The 18,899-nt window shown below is 37.9% G+C and overlaps 2 protein-coding genes across 4 annotated transcripts in view; one reads left to right on the forward strand and one right to left on the reverse strand.

Annotated features, from left to right (window-relative positions):
* Positions 1–1,711, reverse strand: part of gnl2 (guanine nucleotide binding protein-like 2 (nucleolar)) — a 27,343-nt gene extending 25,632 nt beyond the window's left edge. The window contains exons 1-2 of the mRNA XM_028819805.2: positions 1,519–1,711; positions 1,199–1,283 (exon numbers count right to left, since the gene is read on the reverse strand). Of these exons, the coding sequence (XP_028675638.2) occupies positions 1,199–1,283; positions 1,519–1,582 (149 nt within the window). The 5' untranslated portion in view covers positions 1,583–1,711. The remainder of the gene's footprint in view (positions 1–1,198; positions 1,284–1,518) is intronic.
* Positions 1,712–1,779: 68 nt separating this feature from the next.
* c19h1orf109 (c19h1orf109 homolog (H. sapiens)) lies at positions 1,780–6,034 on the forward strand. Of its 3 annotated transcripts, none has more exons than XM_028819442.2 (5): positions 1,780–1,886; positions 2,231–2,509; positions 4,337–4,516; positions 4,730–4,848; positions 5,290–6,034. In XM_028819442.2, the coding sequence occupies exons 1-5, from the start codon at positions 1,807–1,809 to the stop codon at positions 5,328–5,330; spliced, it is 699 nt and encodes a 232-aa protein (XP_028675275.1). In that variant the 5' UTR covers positions 1,780–1,806; the 3' UTR covers positions 5,331–6,034. The 3 variants fall into 3 exon arrangements, with proteins under 3 accessions (XP_028675275.1, XP_028675277.1, XP_028675276.1); XM_028819444.2 differs by having other exon boundaries at positions 1,800–1,899; XM_028819443.2 differs by having other exon boundaries at positions 1,806–2,010; positions 5,290–6,033.
* Positions 6,035–18,899: the final 12,865 nt, after the last annotated feature.

An 18,899-nucleotide genomic window follows, 5' to 3' on the forward strand; every position in this document is an offset into this window, starting at 1 on the left:
AAAATTTGTACTAGCCTGACGAGGATCTTATTCCCCAAGACACAGTACGTATGTGTTCACACTTCATAATCAAGTGTAAGTATTGAGTTTATCGATCATCAAACCTTGAACTTTAGTAAAAAAAAAAAAAAAAAAAAAATCTAGACGGCAAAATGAATTGTGGTCGTGCTTACAGCAAAGTTGCAAAACCAAGTGATAACCACCAAAATGGTAGAAATAAAAAGAAGAGCAGCGACAACTGATGAGTGTCAACCATATCAAAGAAGGTGATTAAATGATGAAGAACAAGAAAAGAATATGAAGACGAAATGCTCAACCACATCGACAAGCAAAAACTAATCCTGAATATACAGCAGTTGAGCAGCAGACAAACAAATGGCGAACAGGCATGCGTGACAAAGTCTACGATACAAAATGCAAAAGCAGACCGGAGACAGAAATGCATTGTCACAGTCAAGAAGGGCATCAAAATACCTGAAACTTCCCACCATCGGAAACCATTGGTTTTACATCCTTCGATCAAGGTTTCTTTGATGACCACCACTACTTGGCAAAGTTACATTAGTGATGTGATCAACGTCAAGTTGACACAAAAAAGTGTGTTGCAAAAAATTTAACTTTCCACTTGCCAAGGATGGGCCACCAGAGGTAATAAAAAATATTATGACTACCAGACGAACTGAAAGAAGTAACTATTTAGAAAACATTACAAGTATCAACTGCTTACCTTTAACTTGGCTTCAAAACTTATAATTTATTTCAGACAGATAGTGATTGTAAATCTATAGACCCAATGTCCTATGATGAAAACTCTTAGCACTTGAACTTTTAAACCTTTATTATAAATATTTTGTTCGAGTGTAAAATGCCAAATTTTTTAAATTTATATTTGAAAACTGTTAATCTTTGGAAGCTTTACTTGAATTCGTTATAAATAATCAGGGAAAACATTGGTACTCACTATCTTTGCGCAGGTCAATATTGCATACATCAAGCATTTTTATAAGAAGCACAATCAAATGCATGTCAATTTAATCGACACTTCGCTTATGTAAAAATCATTCTTTCTAACAAATAATCAAACAAGCACTCATTCATTCATAGGGAACTGCATGCGTCAAGAGGGGTGAACGCAGCGGTGTCTTTATTAGTGTTCCACTGTAAACTCGTAAATATTTATTGACAGTCTGCTCCATACCTCCGCTCCTTCTGTCTGTACATATTTAACCTCTTGATTGTTGCACGATCTCTCATATTGTTGCCTCCAGCTCCCTTGGGTCGATCTTAAATCAATTAAAACATTTCATGACTGATTATTATATTAGAACTAACAATACAATATAGTACAAAATAAAAAGACTCGATTGGTCTCATATTAACAGATCGATAAAACGCTTCTTCTAAAAGTTATGTAGAACGTCTTGTCATCTTGGATACACAAATATATTTCTCACAGGGTTTCTAATTTCCCATTACATTAAGGTCCACATTCGTATCAAAAAGTATTAGAATGATCACCTGGGTTGGTGCTGGAGGTCGAAGGGTTAATTGTACTTTTCCCTTTAAACCGTGGCTTCACCATTTTTAAACAGATTTTTTTTTAAACCCTGAGAAAGAAACGAGTATCTTTTCTACACGTTTAACTTGTTCTTCAGCGATCTTGGTTCCAAGTAATCCACGTGGTACACGGACTCTGAGGGCAGGAAGACGCGTTAAAATAAAGACGACGAAGTTCCGTGTTTATTCAAATCGTCATCATTATGCGCCACTAGGGCAAGCCTGTCATTCATCAGTTGACAAATACGCATGCGTGTCATTCTTTGTGGACGTCATTGTGACGCAACCTGGAGAAAATATCCTCGTTTCTTTAGATGTATTTACATTTGGTTTGTAGTACACGTGCCTTAAGCGCATGTGTTTTCCTTTTTTAGAAATTAAAATTGTCACAAGACTGATTATTTGCATTTCAGTTTGCTCTTTGTATTATTGTAAACTTTGATTTTTTAAGAGGTTTGTTAACTTAATTTTATATCTTCCACCGTGAATTAATATTATGTTGTGAATTAACTCGTATAAACATCAGACATGTAGAGCGAGTTTTGAATTGTGAACCTTTTACAGCATAGTTATCTTGATAATTGACAGTCTCAATCCATCCGGAATACGCTAAAATATAATTACATCAAGGAACAATATTAATTTTGATTTTTTTTTTTCTTTTATTTTATAGCCACAAACAGATGTCACAAGAACCAACGTTGTCCGTTCTCAATGCCTTGAAAAACTGCTTTCGAGTCATCGAGCGTCAGCAGCATAACTGGAGCAACAATTTGGCAGAATGCACCTCTTTAATAATTTCTCTCGGTAATCTGGGGGAACAATTGCAGTCGTGTAATAAGGTCGATTTTAAAGGAACACCTCTACAAGACTTTCCTCAGCTGAAGCAGCGGCTGACCTACAAACTCAACCAAGCATTGGGTGTAGTGCTGGGAAAGCTAGCGGACAAGCTGTAAGTACAACTACGGGCAAACATCATTTTTGTGGATTTCCAATCATAAAAGAGTTTTTGAAAATGAAAGAGCAGATAAGTTAGCAAAACATTCTTTCAATAGAACAGACGTAGACTTTAGGTCCTTTAGGAAAATATGAATTTAAATGTATAATTAAAAAGGCAGTTTTTAGGGAATGCAAAAACGTTTCAGAGAATAATGATAAATAGTAAGAAAAAAGAATAAATTGTGTCCTCAGCTTAGAAAGGAATAGTTTTTAATAGATTAAGTCTTGGAAATGTTGGTCTGAATCAGTGAACTTGATCCAGCTATTGCTATATACTTAAAGAGCTCAAAATTCTGAGGCTTTCTTACTGAAGATGTTGTGCTGTGAACCAGTGTACTGAACTCCTTTCATCTTGCAAAGTGGACTGATATTGAAGGGACGCAAAAAACAGCTTAATAAAAATTTTACAAAACAAAGTACCTAATCATTTGCCGAATAATTGTTTAGAAAACGCTGACCTTTGTTACAGATTAATAAGTTGATGGTAGAGTGGTCAAACTTGAAAGAATTTATAGGAAAAAGACTGTTTAGTTTTTATTAAACTAGATTAGATATACTTTATTCGGTCTCAAAAGGGAAAACTTTACAGAAGCTCAAGGGAAGAAAAATGCACACAATGACTTCTTGCTTAGGTAATGAAGAGCCGCTGCTGTCAATAACATGCTTATAGGTGGAGGTAAGATGGTGAGACCTGTCCAGGTGTACCACAGATCAAAGGTCTTAGTTGAATACACCAAAATGTTACACTAATTATTTGCAATTGCACCCAACCAAAAAACAGAGGCAACATTTCCCATAAACCTATAATCCCCAAGTAAAACAAAACAAAATTCAGGCCCCTTATTTTCTAAGTGTCTTATTGTTCCCTAAAGGCACAATGTTTAGGTACTCTGTGCTCACAATCTATAGTTACAAAGGTAAAATAAAACTGTTCTTGCTGATCATAACTTTCGTCTTATCTTCCTAAATGAAAGCCCAGTGGATATACTTTCACTATGTCACCAGTTCCCCTTTTGTAAGTATTTAGTCATGGATGTCTAATTTTTAAAGGGGTTTCTTTTGATTGCTCCACTCACTTTGCTTGTTATTCTTGTTGCTGAATTCTTCTAATTTGATTTGCCTTTAAGTTGCATCATGCTCTTTCTTATAATGTTTTGACTTAAACTGAGCAATGAACTATAATTGGATTTCACCAGTCCTCCATCCCCTCCTCAGATTCACAAAACGTTTTACTTTGTGTAGGGCAAAGTTCTCATTAAGGCTTCTAATTGTCTCCTAGTAACAATAAGAGTGTGTAGTCCACCTCTGGTAAGTCCTTTGACCCTCTGTGCTTTAAACGATACCTTTTAAATTTAATTTAAATTCCATAGGTTGCAATAGTCCAGCCATTGCCTTAAACACAATGATTTAAGCATCATTCCTTTAGTAATTCATGGCACCCTGACCTCTTTGAACAACTATAGCTGAATCTTTACTGACTGTAACAGTTTTATTAATTTTTTTTAACATTTCAATAACTTTACTATGATCCTTTTCATAAGTCATGTATAGAAACAAGAATCAGATTTGCTTATTAGGTATTGGACAGATATAGAGTATCCATTACTGAATTGGCCTTTGCTTTAACATTCTGATAAAGATTGTTATGACTTTGCTGACCTTGTCTTTTTTTACAGAAATACAATTAGTCTTTCAGTATTAGGACATTGAGTTCCAAGACAAAATAAATATTCTGTTGACCTTCATAACATTTTCTGAAATGTTACTTGTTTTCTTGCAGGAGTGCCTTACAAGTTGTTCGAGATTCTATTAGTAACCAGGTGGTCTCTGTGTTTCAACTGTATGAGAACAACTCAGAGAAGATTAGTCTGAGTGCCTCTTTGAGGCGGTTGGCTGTTATTCCATCATTGGCAGATATGTTAGAGTGGCTACAGGACATTGACAGGTTTTACCGTAACCAGTATCCTCCTGAACAATAAACTTTAGTGTGAGTAACAATAAATTTGTGCATCAGGGTGGTAGCATGTGTAGTATATTTATTAATACAGTCAATATAAACTAAGGAATATACACACAAATTCCATAAAGATATACTACAGCACTTCTAAACATGGATGTGCAAGACTTATTTTTATGCATACCATATTTGTATAATCCTTGACAAATTATGATGATATCTGAAGAGGAAGCTGATGCTGCAGATGGTAAGCCCTGAAAATATGAGCTACATAGTGGAACTCCCAAAGTTGTGGAAGGCTTTGGAAAGACAGCAAGAACACAACTTGACTCAAGGTAATTAATTTTTATAGAAGCTTTGTTTTAACTTAAACTGTATTATAGCTTATATCATATTTTTGTGCACGTAATAAGTTGTCATGGAAGGCACAATATTACTCTTTCTGAAGTAGAATATGACAACAGCTGTCATCTAAACACTTTATGATAAATCTGTGTTTTGTGCCTTATCTTTCACCAAAGTGTATTTTTGAAATACTCTGATTTAAAAATAGAGAAAAATAACACCAGCAAATAGTCTCCAGGCAGCCACCTATGGGGAATATATACGAGGGGGGACCCAAAAATAACCGGAATTTTGTTGTTGTTAGGTTATTTATTTATTTCCGGTTATTTTTGGGTCCCCCCTCGTGTGTGTGTATATATATATATATATATATATATATATATATATATATATATAACTAACTACTCACTTGGTTTCTGTTTTTCATTTAGAAACATTAATGAAGATTGCTTTTTTCATGGATTCTTCTTGAACAGGATTCATTAGAAAAGACTGAAAAGCCCAGCTCCAAAGATTCTGATGCAGGAATGTTGAATGCAACATTTACAAGAGACTTTCTTTTTTAACCAAGAAAAATATTTATATATCTGTGTTAATGTCTGAATTGTATTTTTACTTTCAGCTCTCTTATCAGGCAGTATTAGAGAGTGTGTACCATAAAGAATTTTATTATTTTTTTTAGAATTCAACAAAATATAGAAAGTGTAAAACAATCTAAGTCCGAAATAAACATGGCAGTGTGCTTTTCGTTTGCAGTTTTCTGGTCACATTTTTGTTATTCTGACAAATCAGTTTAAAATATTTAAAATCGCATTCTGCCCTAAAGTGTTTTTGAATTAATAGTCTTAATTGGTCCAGAGTCTTGAGCCTCCCTCCAGAATGCAAAGATACAATGCCAATAAAAGTGTTCATGCCCTTGAATCAGCAGAAAAAAGATTTATTAATGTCAGAGTGGAAATTGGTCTAAATTAATTGCAACTTCAAAAAACTCAAAACAATTGATTGTATAAGTATTCACCCCCTTTAGGTCAGTGTATTGACAGATGCTCCTTTGGTAGCCATGACAGCCTTGTGTGGACAAGTCTGTATGAGCTTTGCACATCTGAACACTGCAGTAGTGTCAGGCTGCTTGTGTATCGTGAGGGAATAGCCCTTTTTCAAGTCCCATCAGAAATTTTCAATTGGATTTGGATCTGAAATTATCTTGGTCACTCCAAGGGTATTAACATTATTGTTTTTAAGCCATTCATGTGTACCTTGGGGGTTGTTTTGTGGGAAAATAAATATTTTCCCAAGGCATAGGTTTCTTTTGACCCTCTAACCTGACCTGTTGCAGAGAAACTCAGCCCCCAGTATGATGTTGCCACCACCATGCTTTACAGTGGTCATGGTGTATTTTTGATAATGAGCAGTGTTTGACTTGTAAAGTTCAGTTTTTTCAGACCATAGAACCTTCTTCTAGCGGACTGCCAAGTTTCCCATATGCCTTCTAGCACACTCTCTGTGCTTTCTTTTTCCCACTTTTCCATAAAGCTGTGATTGATTTCTGCACAGTCTTTTCAGTCTCAGCCACTGTAGCTTGTAACTTCTTCAGGGTTCTCATTCGTGTCTTGGTGGCCTTCCACAGCAGTGTGTGTTTTGCATGATCACTCAGTTTTTGCAGATGTCCTATTCCAGGCAGATTTACAGCTATTCTGCATGCTTTCCATTTCTTGATGACTGAGTTAACTGGACTCCAATGGATATTCAGTGACTGGGATATTTTATTGTCTCCACCCTGTGACATGTGCTTTTGTTTTCGTGTCATAGCCTTGGCCATTTATACTACAAGCAAATGAAACCCCTTTACACACAGGTGGTCTCTATTTAGCTAATCCTGTGATTTCTAAAACCAATTGGCTGCTCTAGGTATGACTTAGGTGTGTCATATTAAAGGGGTGAATACTTAAAAAAGTAGTCAATGTTTTTTGTGTTTTATATTTGCAAATGATTTATACCACTTTAGAGATACTGTAGTTGTTTTCTCTTTGACATCAAAGAGTCTTTTTCTGTTGGTCAGTATCAAAAAACCAGATGGAATTAACTAATTGTTTTATATAACAAAGTGTAAACACTTCCAAGGGGGCGAATACTTGTTATAGGCACTGTATGCATTTAAGTCAACTAGTGTGAGACTCTGTACTTTCATAATCAGCAATGAAACTGCATGGTTTGTCAGTTTTTGTGATGCTTTCAGATCTACTTTAAACAATGTTTGCATTTTTCTATAGTGAATACAATCCAAAGGCAATTTACAATTACAGAAACGTAGTCAGTGTTTTTACAGGTGGAGCACAGGCAGGTAAGGTAGCTTTCTCAGGATCACAGAAAGAGTCAGCAATGGGAATTGGACCAACACTGAAATTTAAAGTGTTATGTTAGAGCCACTATTCTACACGGAATAACTACTGTATGTTACAAAAAGAGATGCATTGATTGTGTGTTTATAGAGCGACCTTTAGTGTGAGAGGAATTTGCAATAAAAAGTATACTGCTTAGCATACTTCATGTTTTCTAGAAATTTTGTAGAATGAATTCTGCCGTCAGATACAATGTAGATAGAAGTACACAAGCCTATTCGCTTTCTTATTATGAGCTTCTCCATAATAGAATTTTCTGTTTCATGCTCCAACTATTAGTTATCTGAAATAATTTGTTTTAGGGAAAATAAATTTTTATTTTGAGTATTGCATAATAACAAAATGCATTTAATTAGCATATTAAAATAATATTCTTATTTTACAAATGGTTTCAGGATCAAATTTACATATAGTCCCTGTGACAGTTAATTTATAGGTGGCCACAAACAACATTAGCCATTTATTTGAACACCTACATGTTCATTATTTGGTGGGTGCTTAAATGGTTTATTTACATATATATAAAGGAGGATGGAACCTTAATAAAGAAAATCGGAACCAATGATCTATCAAACACATACTGTATCTTTGCCAAGTGTCTCAGACGAGTTAAGTAAGCACAGTTGTGTAATCCTAACTTTATTTTATACAGTTGGTCTCCAGACTATCCCAGGATTCTTTACTGGTGTATAGTTGAGCACTGAATTGTGAAATAACTTGCTGAAGGACATTCTGAGTCAGTAATGATGAATGTACATGCAGCCATTTAATCCATCAACTGGCTACACACCGTCATATCCATTGCATAGGCTGCACAACCTGAATAGGAAAGAAAGAAACAAGTTTAAGTTAGGGGTTGTTTTAAAATCTAATGTAATATTTCAATTAAGAGGACAATAAATGTAAAAAAAAAATTGCTGTGGCTTGTTATGATGTTGGTGCTATGCAGCATTTTCTCAGTAGGTGGCAGTGTTTGCCTTTCTTTTTGATACTCCATGGTGGCAGCATCTTTCTGAATCTGCTACCATTTGGTTGTTAAGTTACTTCTACATTATTACATAATTATACTTCATAAACACATCTGTTTATGAGTTATAATATATTAAATATGTAATCTTTAGCAAAAGATTTTATATATTTATCCTAGTGACCCCAAAGAGAACAAAACCAAATATATAGATGGACTTTTGTATCATAGATTAACATTCATCTTAGTTCCAGTCATTGGAAAAAAAAATAATTTTAAAAATTGAGTGCAAATAATACTGACAAGAATATTAAAATATATACACTTATTTAAAAGGAAACTGTAACCGTAAAGGAGAAGTATACTATTATATTCAAACGTTATGTATATATCTCTCTAATGCAACCCAATTAGAACAGATGAAAATCATCCAAGTAAGCAAACATGAATACATAATCAGTATCATCAATACAAAGACCCATAGACCAATTTCAGAACTGCACCTCAACAATAGTAAAATTCAGGCACCACCTTCATCACTTATCTTTGTCATAAGTTCACACTAGTGTGGTTCACAAACTAATGCAAAAAGTCAATGTTTGTAGAATCATTTCCCCACAAGGCTTATTTTTGTCCTTTAGGGATAGCTTGCATACCTGTAAATCTTATCATGATTGTGAAATATTTAGAAGTCACTCCATTCCGAACATGTTATTTGTATTGTTCCTACATATGTAATCATTCGTGAGGACCTTAACTGGCTAAGTGATTAGCAAACAATAAAAAAAAAATGAAACGGAACATCCATTCATCTATTATCCAACCCGCTATATCACGGGGGTCTGCTGAAGCCAATCCCAGCCAGCACAGGGTGCAAGGCAGGAAACAAATCCCGGGAAGGGTGCCAGCCCACCGCAGGGCACACACACAGACACACCAAGCACACATTAGGAACAATTTAGGATCACCAATGCACCTAACCTGCATGTCTCTGGACTGTGGGAGGAAACCCACGCAGACACGGGGAGAACATGCAAACTCACTCCATGTAGGGAGGACCCAGGAAGCGAACCCAGGTCTCCTTACTGCGAGGCAGCAGCCCTACCATTGTGCCACCCATGAAACAGAACATTCTAGTACTAAGTAGGAGTTTCATGAGAATTCTAGTATTAAGTTGGAGTTTCAAGATTATTCTAGTAGTAAGGAGGAGTTTCTATTTTAGCCCTTTTTGTTTGACAGTCTCAGCAGAAATAAAGCAAGATATGGTGCAAAGCCTGCAGTGGTCACCATTATCAGACATTTTTAGACCTCTTGAGCTGACAAATTAATCAGAATCCCTAAAGTTGATGGATCTGGTAAGAGATGTCATTATGTAAAAAGGCAAAAAAAGTGTTTAGTCATTTTTTTCTGGAAACCACCAGAACAGTGGACAGACGCTGCGATTTTCAACGAATTTTGCAAAATCGCAGCATGCATGAAGGCTGTGAACGATGTAGTGGAAAGTGGAATAATGCTGCATACCATTTGAAGTCAGAAGTTACAATTTCGGAGTTCCTAATCGGAATTTTCAACTAGAATGCCCCCTTAGGTTGGATTTCCAAATTGGAAACTTTGGCCTGGTCTGTCAAGTCCAAGTTTGTCCAACTTCAGATAATGACATCATTCCAAAATGGTGATGTAAACTGCAAACCTTAGTGATAGCTGTACGGTGATACTGCTTATTAGCATTTTTCTCTGTTGTGTCTCATGAAATCAGTCGTACACACAATACTGTCTCAGTGGACATGTTACTATAGTTTCTGGAAGTGCAAAATATCTCATAATGTATTGTTATCAACTGCTATTTATTCTATTGGAGCAAGCACAACAAAGGTTTTCTTGGACTCATCCATATTGGCTTTCCAAATTTTTTAATAGAATTTGGGTGTGAAGTCATTCCCAGCTCGGAATTCCAAGTTAAATGGAATGCAGCATTAAGTCTCATGGTAAATTACAGTGACATATGGAAAAAGCACAAGGAACGAAAAGTGGTCTCAAGCCATCTCAAGAATTTTTCAGCTTCTCCAGAGATGGTGGTAATTCTGTAAACCTGAAAGTGTGGAATAGTTGCCTTCTGTTCATGACATAAAAACCTGCAATATGGAGTGACCTGTGAATGTTTGTTATTTTCATTCAAATTTTGTGAATGTATTATGAATACGGCAAAGCATAAAAGTAGCTTTGTGGAGAAATTGAATCAGTTAGCTTATTTTTTGACCACCTTAATATACACTTTTATGCAATAACGATACCCACACAAATAAAGCTAATACCCCAAATCCCAAATAGTCAGAGCTTAGGTGCATTCACTAAATAAACAGGTCATACGCACATCAAACTCACCTTTGTGAAGAGAAATAAATCAAAATATCAAGTGTATGTCAGGGCCATGCGGTAATAATGTCTGGGGTAAGGGGACTACTGGCAGAACAATACGTCACATTAAATTCTCAACATCCGTTCCTACTGAGGTTCACCTGATTGCCATATCTAACAAGAAATGGGCTTCTTCAGATACAAACTTGTAATTCTGGCTAAGAATTCAAGTGTTTCTGTTGTTGAGCTAAAGGCCAACAACCTCTCAGCAGTATAGCTCTGCTTCTTCTTCCTACACGTTTCAGAATCGGTCCATTCCCTTTATTAAAAGGTTATCACACAAGGACATTACTGTGGCTTAGAAAATATACCAAGCACATTGAGCGTTGGAAATGTTCTATATAAATAAAATGTATTATTATTATAAATTTGCCATTACTGAAAAATCGTATTATACTATTCAGTATACAATTTGTTACACCCTGAATCAATATATACACGCACAGTAAAGACAACTTAGAAATTAAAGCATCCAAAAAGAAAATTATAGAACAGTATTCGATAACAATACCTGAATAAAATCAAGATTCAAATTCTGATGTAGACGCAGGTACCCAAACATTACCAGGATTCAGACTCTGATACAGATGCTGCTGGTGGTGGTGATGTGGTGAATGTGACCGTAATGTTACGCAACTTTGCTAAATGTCAAAAATGCTGTGCATGCCATATGTTAAAAAGCACTACTAATATCCTGACATATGTTACACATTAACCGATAAGAGAAACTTAAGTTGGACCTACAAACGCATTCATACAAAGGGTCTCAACTTTCAAGTGGTCTTCTAGTGATCACTGTACTTAATTAAATAACACTGAGCTCACTAGTTTGAATTCAGTGTCAAAAATTCTGAATTAGCATAAGCCACCCTAATTAGGGGTGTTTATAAGAAATGCAATGGTTTACTTCATGAGATAGAAGCACATAATAAACAAGAATAGTTGTGTAATGTATTTGAAATATTAAAATGTGTGCTTCAATTGAAATATTTAAAATATAACAAGTCTTGACTATAATAGAAATGTGTCCATTTTCACAGTCTGATAGGGGTCCACAGAGGGCAATAGCATCATAATTCATAATCACTGACATTGAAATAGTTTATAATGATACCCCACATGCAATATCAAAGATTTGTATTTTTTTTGTTCTTTATTTCACCTTATATAATTTCTTGTATTAGGAATTTGTTAGTTCAGAGCGCAGGGTCAGCCATTGTACAGCACCCCTGGAGCAATTACAGGTTAAGAGTCTTGCTCAAGGGCCCAGCAGAGTAGGATCTCTTTTGGCAGTGACGGGGATTTGAAACGGCAACTTTCTGGATACCAGTGCAGATCCTTAGCCTCCTACCACTCCGCCCTGTGATTATGATCATATTTGTGATCAGCAACTTTGAAATCACATAAAACAACACATCACATGTTTCCGACCCCCATTTTATCGAAGTTATGTGAAAAGCAGCAACGTTGTCCCCTCATATCCCATTAGCGGATGAATCCCAGGGACTGGTTGATGTGCAACTTCAAATCAGTCTGATAATGTTTGCTGAAGACACCTATTGGTCTGCTGTTCATCATTAGGGGATAATTTGCACTAATCATGGACCAAAGATGGCCTAAAAGTAGTATTTTTAGGAGAAAAATCAGGAGAACCTTAAAAAACTTAACATGTTGCATTACAAGACATCAAGACAAGTCGAATGGCATTTCATATGTGGAGAAGAAGCTGACAAAAAAAAAATAATCTGAAGTGATTCCATCCATCCGTCCATTATCCAACCCGCTATATCCTAATTACAGGGTCACGGGGGTCCGCTGGAGCCAATCCCAGCCAACACAGGGCGCAAGGCAGGAAACAAACCCTGGGCAGGGTGCCAGCCCACCACAGAATCTGAAGTGATTTCAAAACATAATTCTTATAAACACAAAATATGAAAGAGTGCATTTGAAAAGAAAATCTTGTCAGTGGCATTGGTGAAAAGTTAATAACTAGATGTGAGTCACACCACACGTACACTACATGGAATATAGGTCGACTAATATATTTTTTTGGTTCTGAATTAGCCTCTGGTTGAGTTGAGAAGCCTTGTTTAGGGAGTTGGGACTGTTATGTTAAAGGGTCTTACAGAAAGGAAGCTGCGTCTTCCTCTTACCAGGGCTGCTTGCGTGTTTTCCCCGTACTCCTCCCACATCTCAAAGACATGCAGATTAGCCTAGCTGGTCATTTTGAGTGAGACATTGTGGGTTTGTATCGGTGTGCCCTATCTGCTGTCCTTCTCAAGGATTGCTTGGGTGCTGCTGGGAAAAGCTTTGGCATCTTGTGACCCTGTAATTGTATACTAAATGGACACCCTGAAAGTTCATGTCATCTCTAAGCAACATTACATTTTGAACAGTCAGACACTAAAGATACTAGCGGGTTAGATCTTCATCCTCCATAATTTTCCGTTCCATAAAATCCCCTAAACAGTTCTCAAAAGCATACTTACATGCAGAATAATTAAAGATTTCCTTTAGACCAAAAACCTATGATTAAAACCAAAAATATCCACCTAACCATAAAGACCTGGGTCTCTGCTGACCTCCTTGGGACCATCCACAGCACCATCTCGGACGTTTCAGCTGTCTTGACTTTGAGGTATTAACCTTTTCACAGCCTACATATACACAGTGAAATCTGTGAGAGTGCTTGTGCACGGCTCTCATGTCTAAATAGTCGGAAAGTATAAACAGTGAAGGATTACCATTCCCACACATTCTCATTCCTTGCTTTGGGGTTAATTGCATTTTAACGTTTTAATAAAACAATAAAGATAATAGCCATTTTCTGTTTTTGCAAGTGCCTCCAGGTCAAAGACCGCTGCCTTTGATAAAAGAACACGCCTTGCTTGAACTTTATTTGAGCACTGGTAGTTTCCCTTTCAGTACGTGGAGTCGCATTCCAGGGGAGACTGATTGAATTGTACAACCCTAAAATTAAATTAAGTGTCAAGTCCTCAAATGCCAGTATTAACACTCACTTTTCCAAGATACGATTGACTCTCTAAAGTGGATAACAGCTGAAACAGCTTTCTCTCAAGTTCCTTATATAAACAATAGTCAGCATGAAGCTGCCTGGCACTTAATAATGTGAAATTATATAAACAGCCAGCCCTGAAACTGAGCCAAAGCCAGGTCGGCTGTTGCAAATGCAAGGCTAAAGGTTTGAATCTGCTCATTCTGGGGAGATAAGTCCACATGCTGCATTAAAGACAGGGCGCATTTTTCAACAAGACGTATCTCCAGCGTTACTCATATTGAATCCTGTGGCCAGGTGCAGGAATGACAGGTCGTGGCAGAAAAGGAAAAGTTGGGATATCAGCCGGGTCGTCCCGTTTAATGCTATAGTCCATAACAAAAATCATGCCTTTAAATGATAAAGTATATAGCCTCTCGGGCACAACTACAAAGCAAAAGGCCTTTGAAGGGTCATTAACTGAAGCTCCATCCGGCGGGTCGATCTTAATGGAAATGACGCCTCCTTCTGGGCAGCTGGGCTTCCCATAATGCACAAAGCAGAAGGGGCGGGGCTAAGTGCCCTCATTGGTCGGTTTCTCAATGCTTCAGGGAGAGAATGAGAAGAGAATGTTAGAGACAGTGCCCCTTCTCACCCTGGCACATTATCTCATACCTCGACTGAGTCCGTGAGGAGATTCTCCGATGCACACGCGTGACAATCCATGCAGAAATCGGATCTACTGTGTCATTTTTAAAACAACTTTACAACTCTGTCACAGTAGCTTAATATGCATTAATACATTCCTCAAAATGTTCCTTCTGTTAATGGCGGTTTAGTGAGTAGGCCCTGGCATTCTGTTGAGGGCGGGCTTGTGCCTTGTGTTTAAATTTGTATAAATTCAAAAATCGGATGGACAGGCAAATGATCAAACTGTCAGAAAATAAATCGGAAGAAAGTAATGTTTCTAAAAATATACAGCAGATTCAGAAAGTATTTAGACCATTTTATTGTCAGCACACTTTTTATTGTGTTGTAGATTTCATTTTAAATGGATTTGCCGTTTGTGCCCATTAATCTACTTTAAACCAAGTAGCAGACATAGAGATTTGGGGTAAATGGTTTGGGGCACGTATAATGAAAATAAACAAAAAGGAATGAATCTTTTTATGGTACAAAATTGAGGTCTTTTCAGATGGGAGTCTGATAGTGAAGTGACTCAAAGATGGCCGAACTTCTGGTCATATGAGTTCAAGGCAGGAAGGGGTGGCTCCAGGAGGGCATACAAAAGAAGTGGCATCAGAGGTGGTAATTCTTCTAGGCACATAGCGCCATCTCCTGGTTCAGCAGATTACTACCATCGCCAGAGCCCTTAAGCTACTTCCCAAGCGCACCCACATAACTGTGCTCAACAACCTATAATGATGAAATGGAAACATTTTTTCAGAAAGGATTGCAAATTTATTAAAACCTGAAATCTCTCATTCAGACCTTTTGCTGTGGCACTCCAAATTGAGCTTAGGTGCCTCCTGTTTGGTTTATCCTTGAGATGTGTCAAGAACTTGATTGGAGTCCTCCTGTGGCAAACAAAATTGATTGGATGTTGTAAATGAGGTCCCACAATTCACACCACACATCAGGACATAAACCAAAGTCCAAGGAACTCTCTGTAGACCAAATTGTGATGAGACAAAGATCAGAGTAAGTCTATAAGACCATCTCTAAAAGATTTGAGTGTTCCCTGGAGCACGGTGGCCTCCATAATTGTGAAATGGAAGAAGTTTGGAACCACTAGGACTCTTCCTAGACTTGGCCGTCCTGAATCGATTACGTTAGTGGTGGTCAAAAAGTTTTGAGCCTGAACCTTTATTCTAAAATGTATGGTGAAAACTGTGCACTAAAATATTGTTCATGAATTACAAGTCTTACAACATTTGTGGCTTATAGTGATTTCTTTTCTTGTTTCACAACCAAGTGAACACGGATGGCTAAAGCTGTACAGTCAAGTATCAAGTTTCTAATGCTAGAGAGTGGCGTGCACCTTCAGAGGTTGATTCCCAACATAGACAATATGTACCCAGTCAATAGTCAAGAGATGGGCAGCAGAATTCCATTTTGGATGGTCATCTTTGGAAGATTTAAGTGCGACCTCTAATGGAGTTTTCAAGGAGACCAATGGAGAACTGTTCAGAAGCCCCAAACCTGAGTGCACCTTGGAGGACAATTTATGATTGAGTTTTTTAAATTGTGAGAAGCATGTCTGGCATGCTGTGGTGGGCCGGTGCCCTGCCTGGGATTTGTTTCCTGCCTTGCACCCTGTGTTGGCTGGGATTGGCTCCAGCAGACCCCCGTGACCCTGTAGTTAGGATATAACAGGTTGGATAATGGATGGATGGATGTCTGGCATATTCATATGAGGTAGGTTGTCATGAGTACTCATAAGTGAAATGATTTGCATGAAACTGAATTCAAGGGGAACTCTGTTTCACTTCACAAAAAAATTCACAAAACAAATGGAATTTCACTGTGTATGAAATTTGTGACTCTGACAAAAGAAAAAGGGGGTTTATTTCCCATCTGGTAGTGTTTTCACACTTTTTCCATTTTTTCCAACATTTTCTATTTAAATAAAGTTGAGCTCTGAGTCACTGCAGGAATCCAGAAAGAGGGATGGGCAATTGCTAGGTAACAGGAGAGGGGCAAGCTGATGTCACATTACTCGACTTTTAGTCATGGGGTATGTCAGATCTGATGAGTGTAGTAGCTAAACTCATCGCTGGACCATGTCAGTTTTATACAATTGAAAATGGCTGGACATCTCAAATTCTGCAACTGCATGCTGACCTTCCAGCCCCTTTATCTGAAAGCCAACAGCGTGCTGCCTATCAGAGTCGGTGCTGTACAGCAAGTTAACAAGTAAGGCGAGTTCAGCTGTAATTTTGGACACTTTTTTCTTATGTCCATTTGATTGAGACATCAGACAGACAAGCTTCTCTTCTGTTTGTGATGTCCAAAACACCCCTCTTCCTTATTCCTCATTGCTACATTCTGTGCTTTCATTGGTTGTCAACACTCACGCACACCGAGCCCACCCCTACAACTAAAGTAAAAGTCAAACCTGCATGATTTTGTCAGAGCGAGTTGTGGACTGGGTCACTGGGTATGTCACATTAGGTGACCGACTTTACAGGAGAATGCCTCCTCCGACTCTCTAAGATTATGTAAATTAAGGTGTCACACACGTGCGAGTAGGAGTCTTTCTCGATCCCTTGCAGACCATTCTTGGGAAATCCCACAGGGTTCTGGCACCTTTGATGATGCCACTTCCGGTTCTAGCACCTTTGATAACGTTACACTGGTCCCACCTCCGATGACGTCACCTCTGGACCCGCCTCTGATGGTGCCACTTCCGGTCCCGCCTATGATGATGTCACTTCCGGTCCCGCCTATGATGACGTCACTTCCACTTCCTGCCCTGATGATACCACTTCCTCCACTACCCTTTATAGCCGCCATTTTGTCTATATGCGACAGTTCTGTTTTGGACTCAGTCTTGTGGAATAACTCACAATCTTTAACTATCTTTTTGCAGCCAAGGCACATTATACGGGTGGCTGCCCCAAACCTTTATGATGTCTGTTTGTCGTTCTTGTGACAAAGGCTATGATTGAAAATCACTAGAAAAGTCACTTAATGTGTCATGTCCATAAAGCGCACAGTTGGCCATTTCGGTGTGTTATCATGTGACGTATACAGCATGTCCAGGGCCATTCTCAGGACGTTGGGGTCCCTGGGCATAATTAGACTGTGGGGGCCCTAATGCGTGTAGTATTAGCTACAGTTCAGCCAGATTTGACCTGTTTCCACTGGGCACCGCGTGGAGGTATGTACGTAGCTAAGCCCAGCGTGTGCAAAATGTGCAGTGCAGCGGTGCATATTTTTATAAATTTTAGAGCATTTTATTTATTTTTTGTCACAATTAAAATGTGTGTTTTTTATACCGTTTTCCATTTTTTTCTACCAAATTAAAACTTGGGCTAAAGAACATTCCAGAATAAAGCTCAAGAAACAAAATCAACTTTTTGCACTTTAACACTTGCAAAATCTTTACTTACTGCTGGTCGGGTTTTGAAAGGAATCAGTAGGAGAATACACCTTTTCGGCCACAACAAATTTCAGCAAAGCTCCTTTTTGTGTCTCAATAAAGGCTACATCGTCTGCCTTTTTCTTTCGTTTAGCAGCACCGGATGGATAACTGCGTTTCATATTAATATGGTACGTGCGAAACTGCTAATGTGAGTAAGACGCAGTTACGAGCGGAGTACGATAAAGCCAATGCCAAGGCGAAAATGGGAAGAAAGTGTTATACGTGACAGAAAAACACGGGAAGAAGTCCGCGCCCACACTCACGTCTGGAACGGAATGGTCTCCTCCAACGAGAGCACTCTATTTATTGACTTTTGTGGGGGCTTGTCGTAACAGGGCTCTGCCTGCGCCTGCGCAGGGCCCTGGCCATAGCGAACACCCCAAGCCCCAGTTCCCTGTTGCAGCGTTCCTGCCCCAGGAAAGGGCAGTAAGCTTAGCATTAAACTTCGTAGTACAGATACGTAGCTTGCATTGATCTTAAAAAAAAACAAAAAACCCTCGAATGATGACAAGAACCCTCGACTGCCCATGCCCATGCCTAAGAATGGCCCTGGCATGTCCCATTTAAAAAATACACACTGCACCTCTGTGGTGATTTGAATGAGGGGCTTAAACAGAATTCATTTTACTGGTTTGCAGTAAAAACCGCAAAAAAACACAGGTAAACACAAAAGTCTTTAGGGAGCAGTATTCCTTATTTTCCACCGCCCGCAAAAAGTTTTTAAAACCCCCAAAAACAGTTTTTAGCGAATTCCACGTTGCACAACTGCTTAATCACCAGCAAAATGAGTTTTGTTTCCATTGTGAGAAATTTCATGACTAAGGTTTAAGGTTTCTTTATTTAGTCATGTTTACACAAGAAAACATGAAATTTGCCTTCTCAGTTGCATCTAATAACAGACAGAATGAAATAAAACAGACAAATAGAAACAAGAAAGGTTAAGGTAAGGCAGTTAGATAATACATATTTACACCAAAACAAAACCCCTGAGGTTGGTTTTCCACACAGTTTTGATGCTAAAATTTATTTTGCTTGTGATTTTCTAGTCACAAGATGTGGAACTCAGTAAAAAGTGTTTTTTTTTGGGTTTGGTTTAGGTGCAGAAAGTAAGGAACATT

Source organism: Erpetoichthys calabaricus, chromosome 14 (genome assembly GCF_900747795.2).
Source record: "Erpetoichthys calabaricus chromosome 14, fErpCal1.3, whole genome shotgun sequence".
NCBI classification, from domain to species: Eukaryota; Metazoa; Chordata; class Cladistia; order Polypteriformes; family Polypteridae; genus Erpetoichthys; species Erpetoichthys calabaricus.

Coding starts and splice junctions, on each gene's coding strand:
- c19h1orf109 (XM_028819442.2), top strand. CDS start 1,807: ATGCGTGTCATTCTTTGTGGACGTCATTGTGACGCAACCTGGAGAAAA. Junction 4,517..4,729: donor GACAGGTTTTACCGTAACCA/GTATCCTCCTGA, acceptor CAAATTATGATG/ATATCTGAAGAGGAAGCTGA. Junction 4,849..5,289: donor AGAACACAACTTGACTCAAG/GTAATTAATTTT, acceptor TTTTTCATTTAG/AAACATTAATGAAGATTGCT.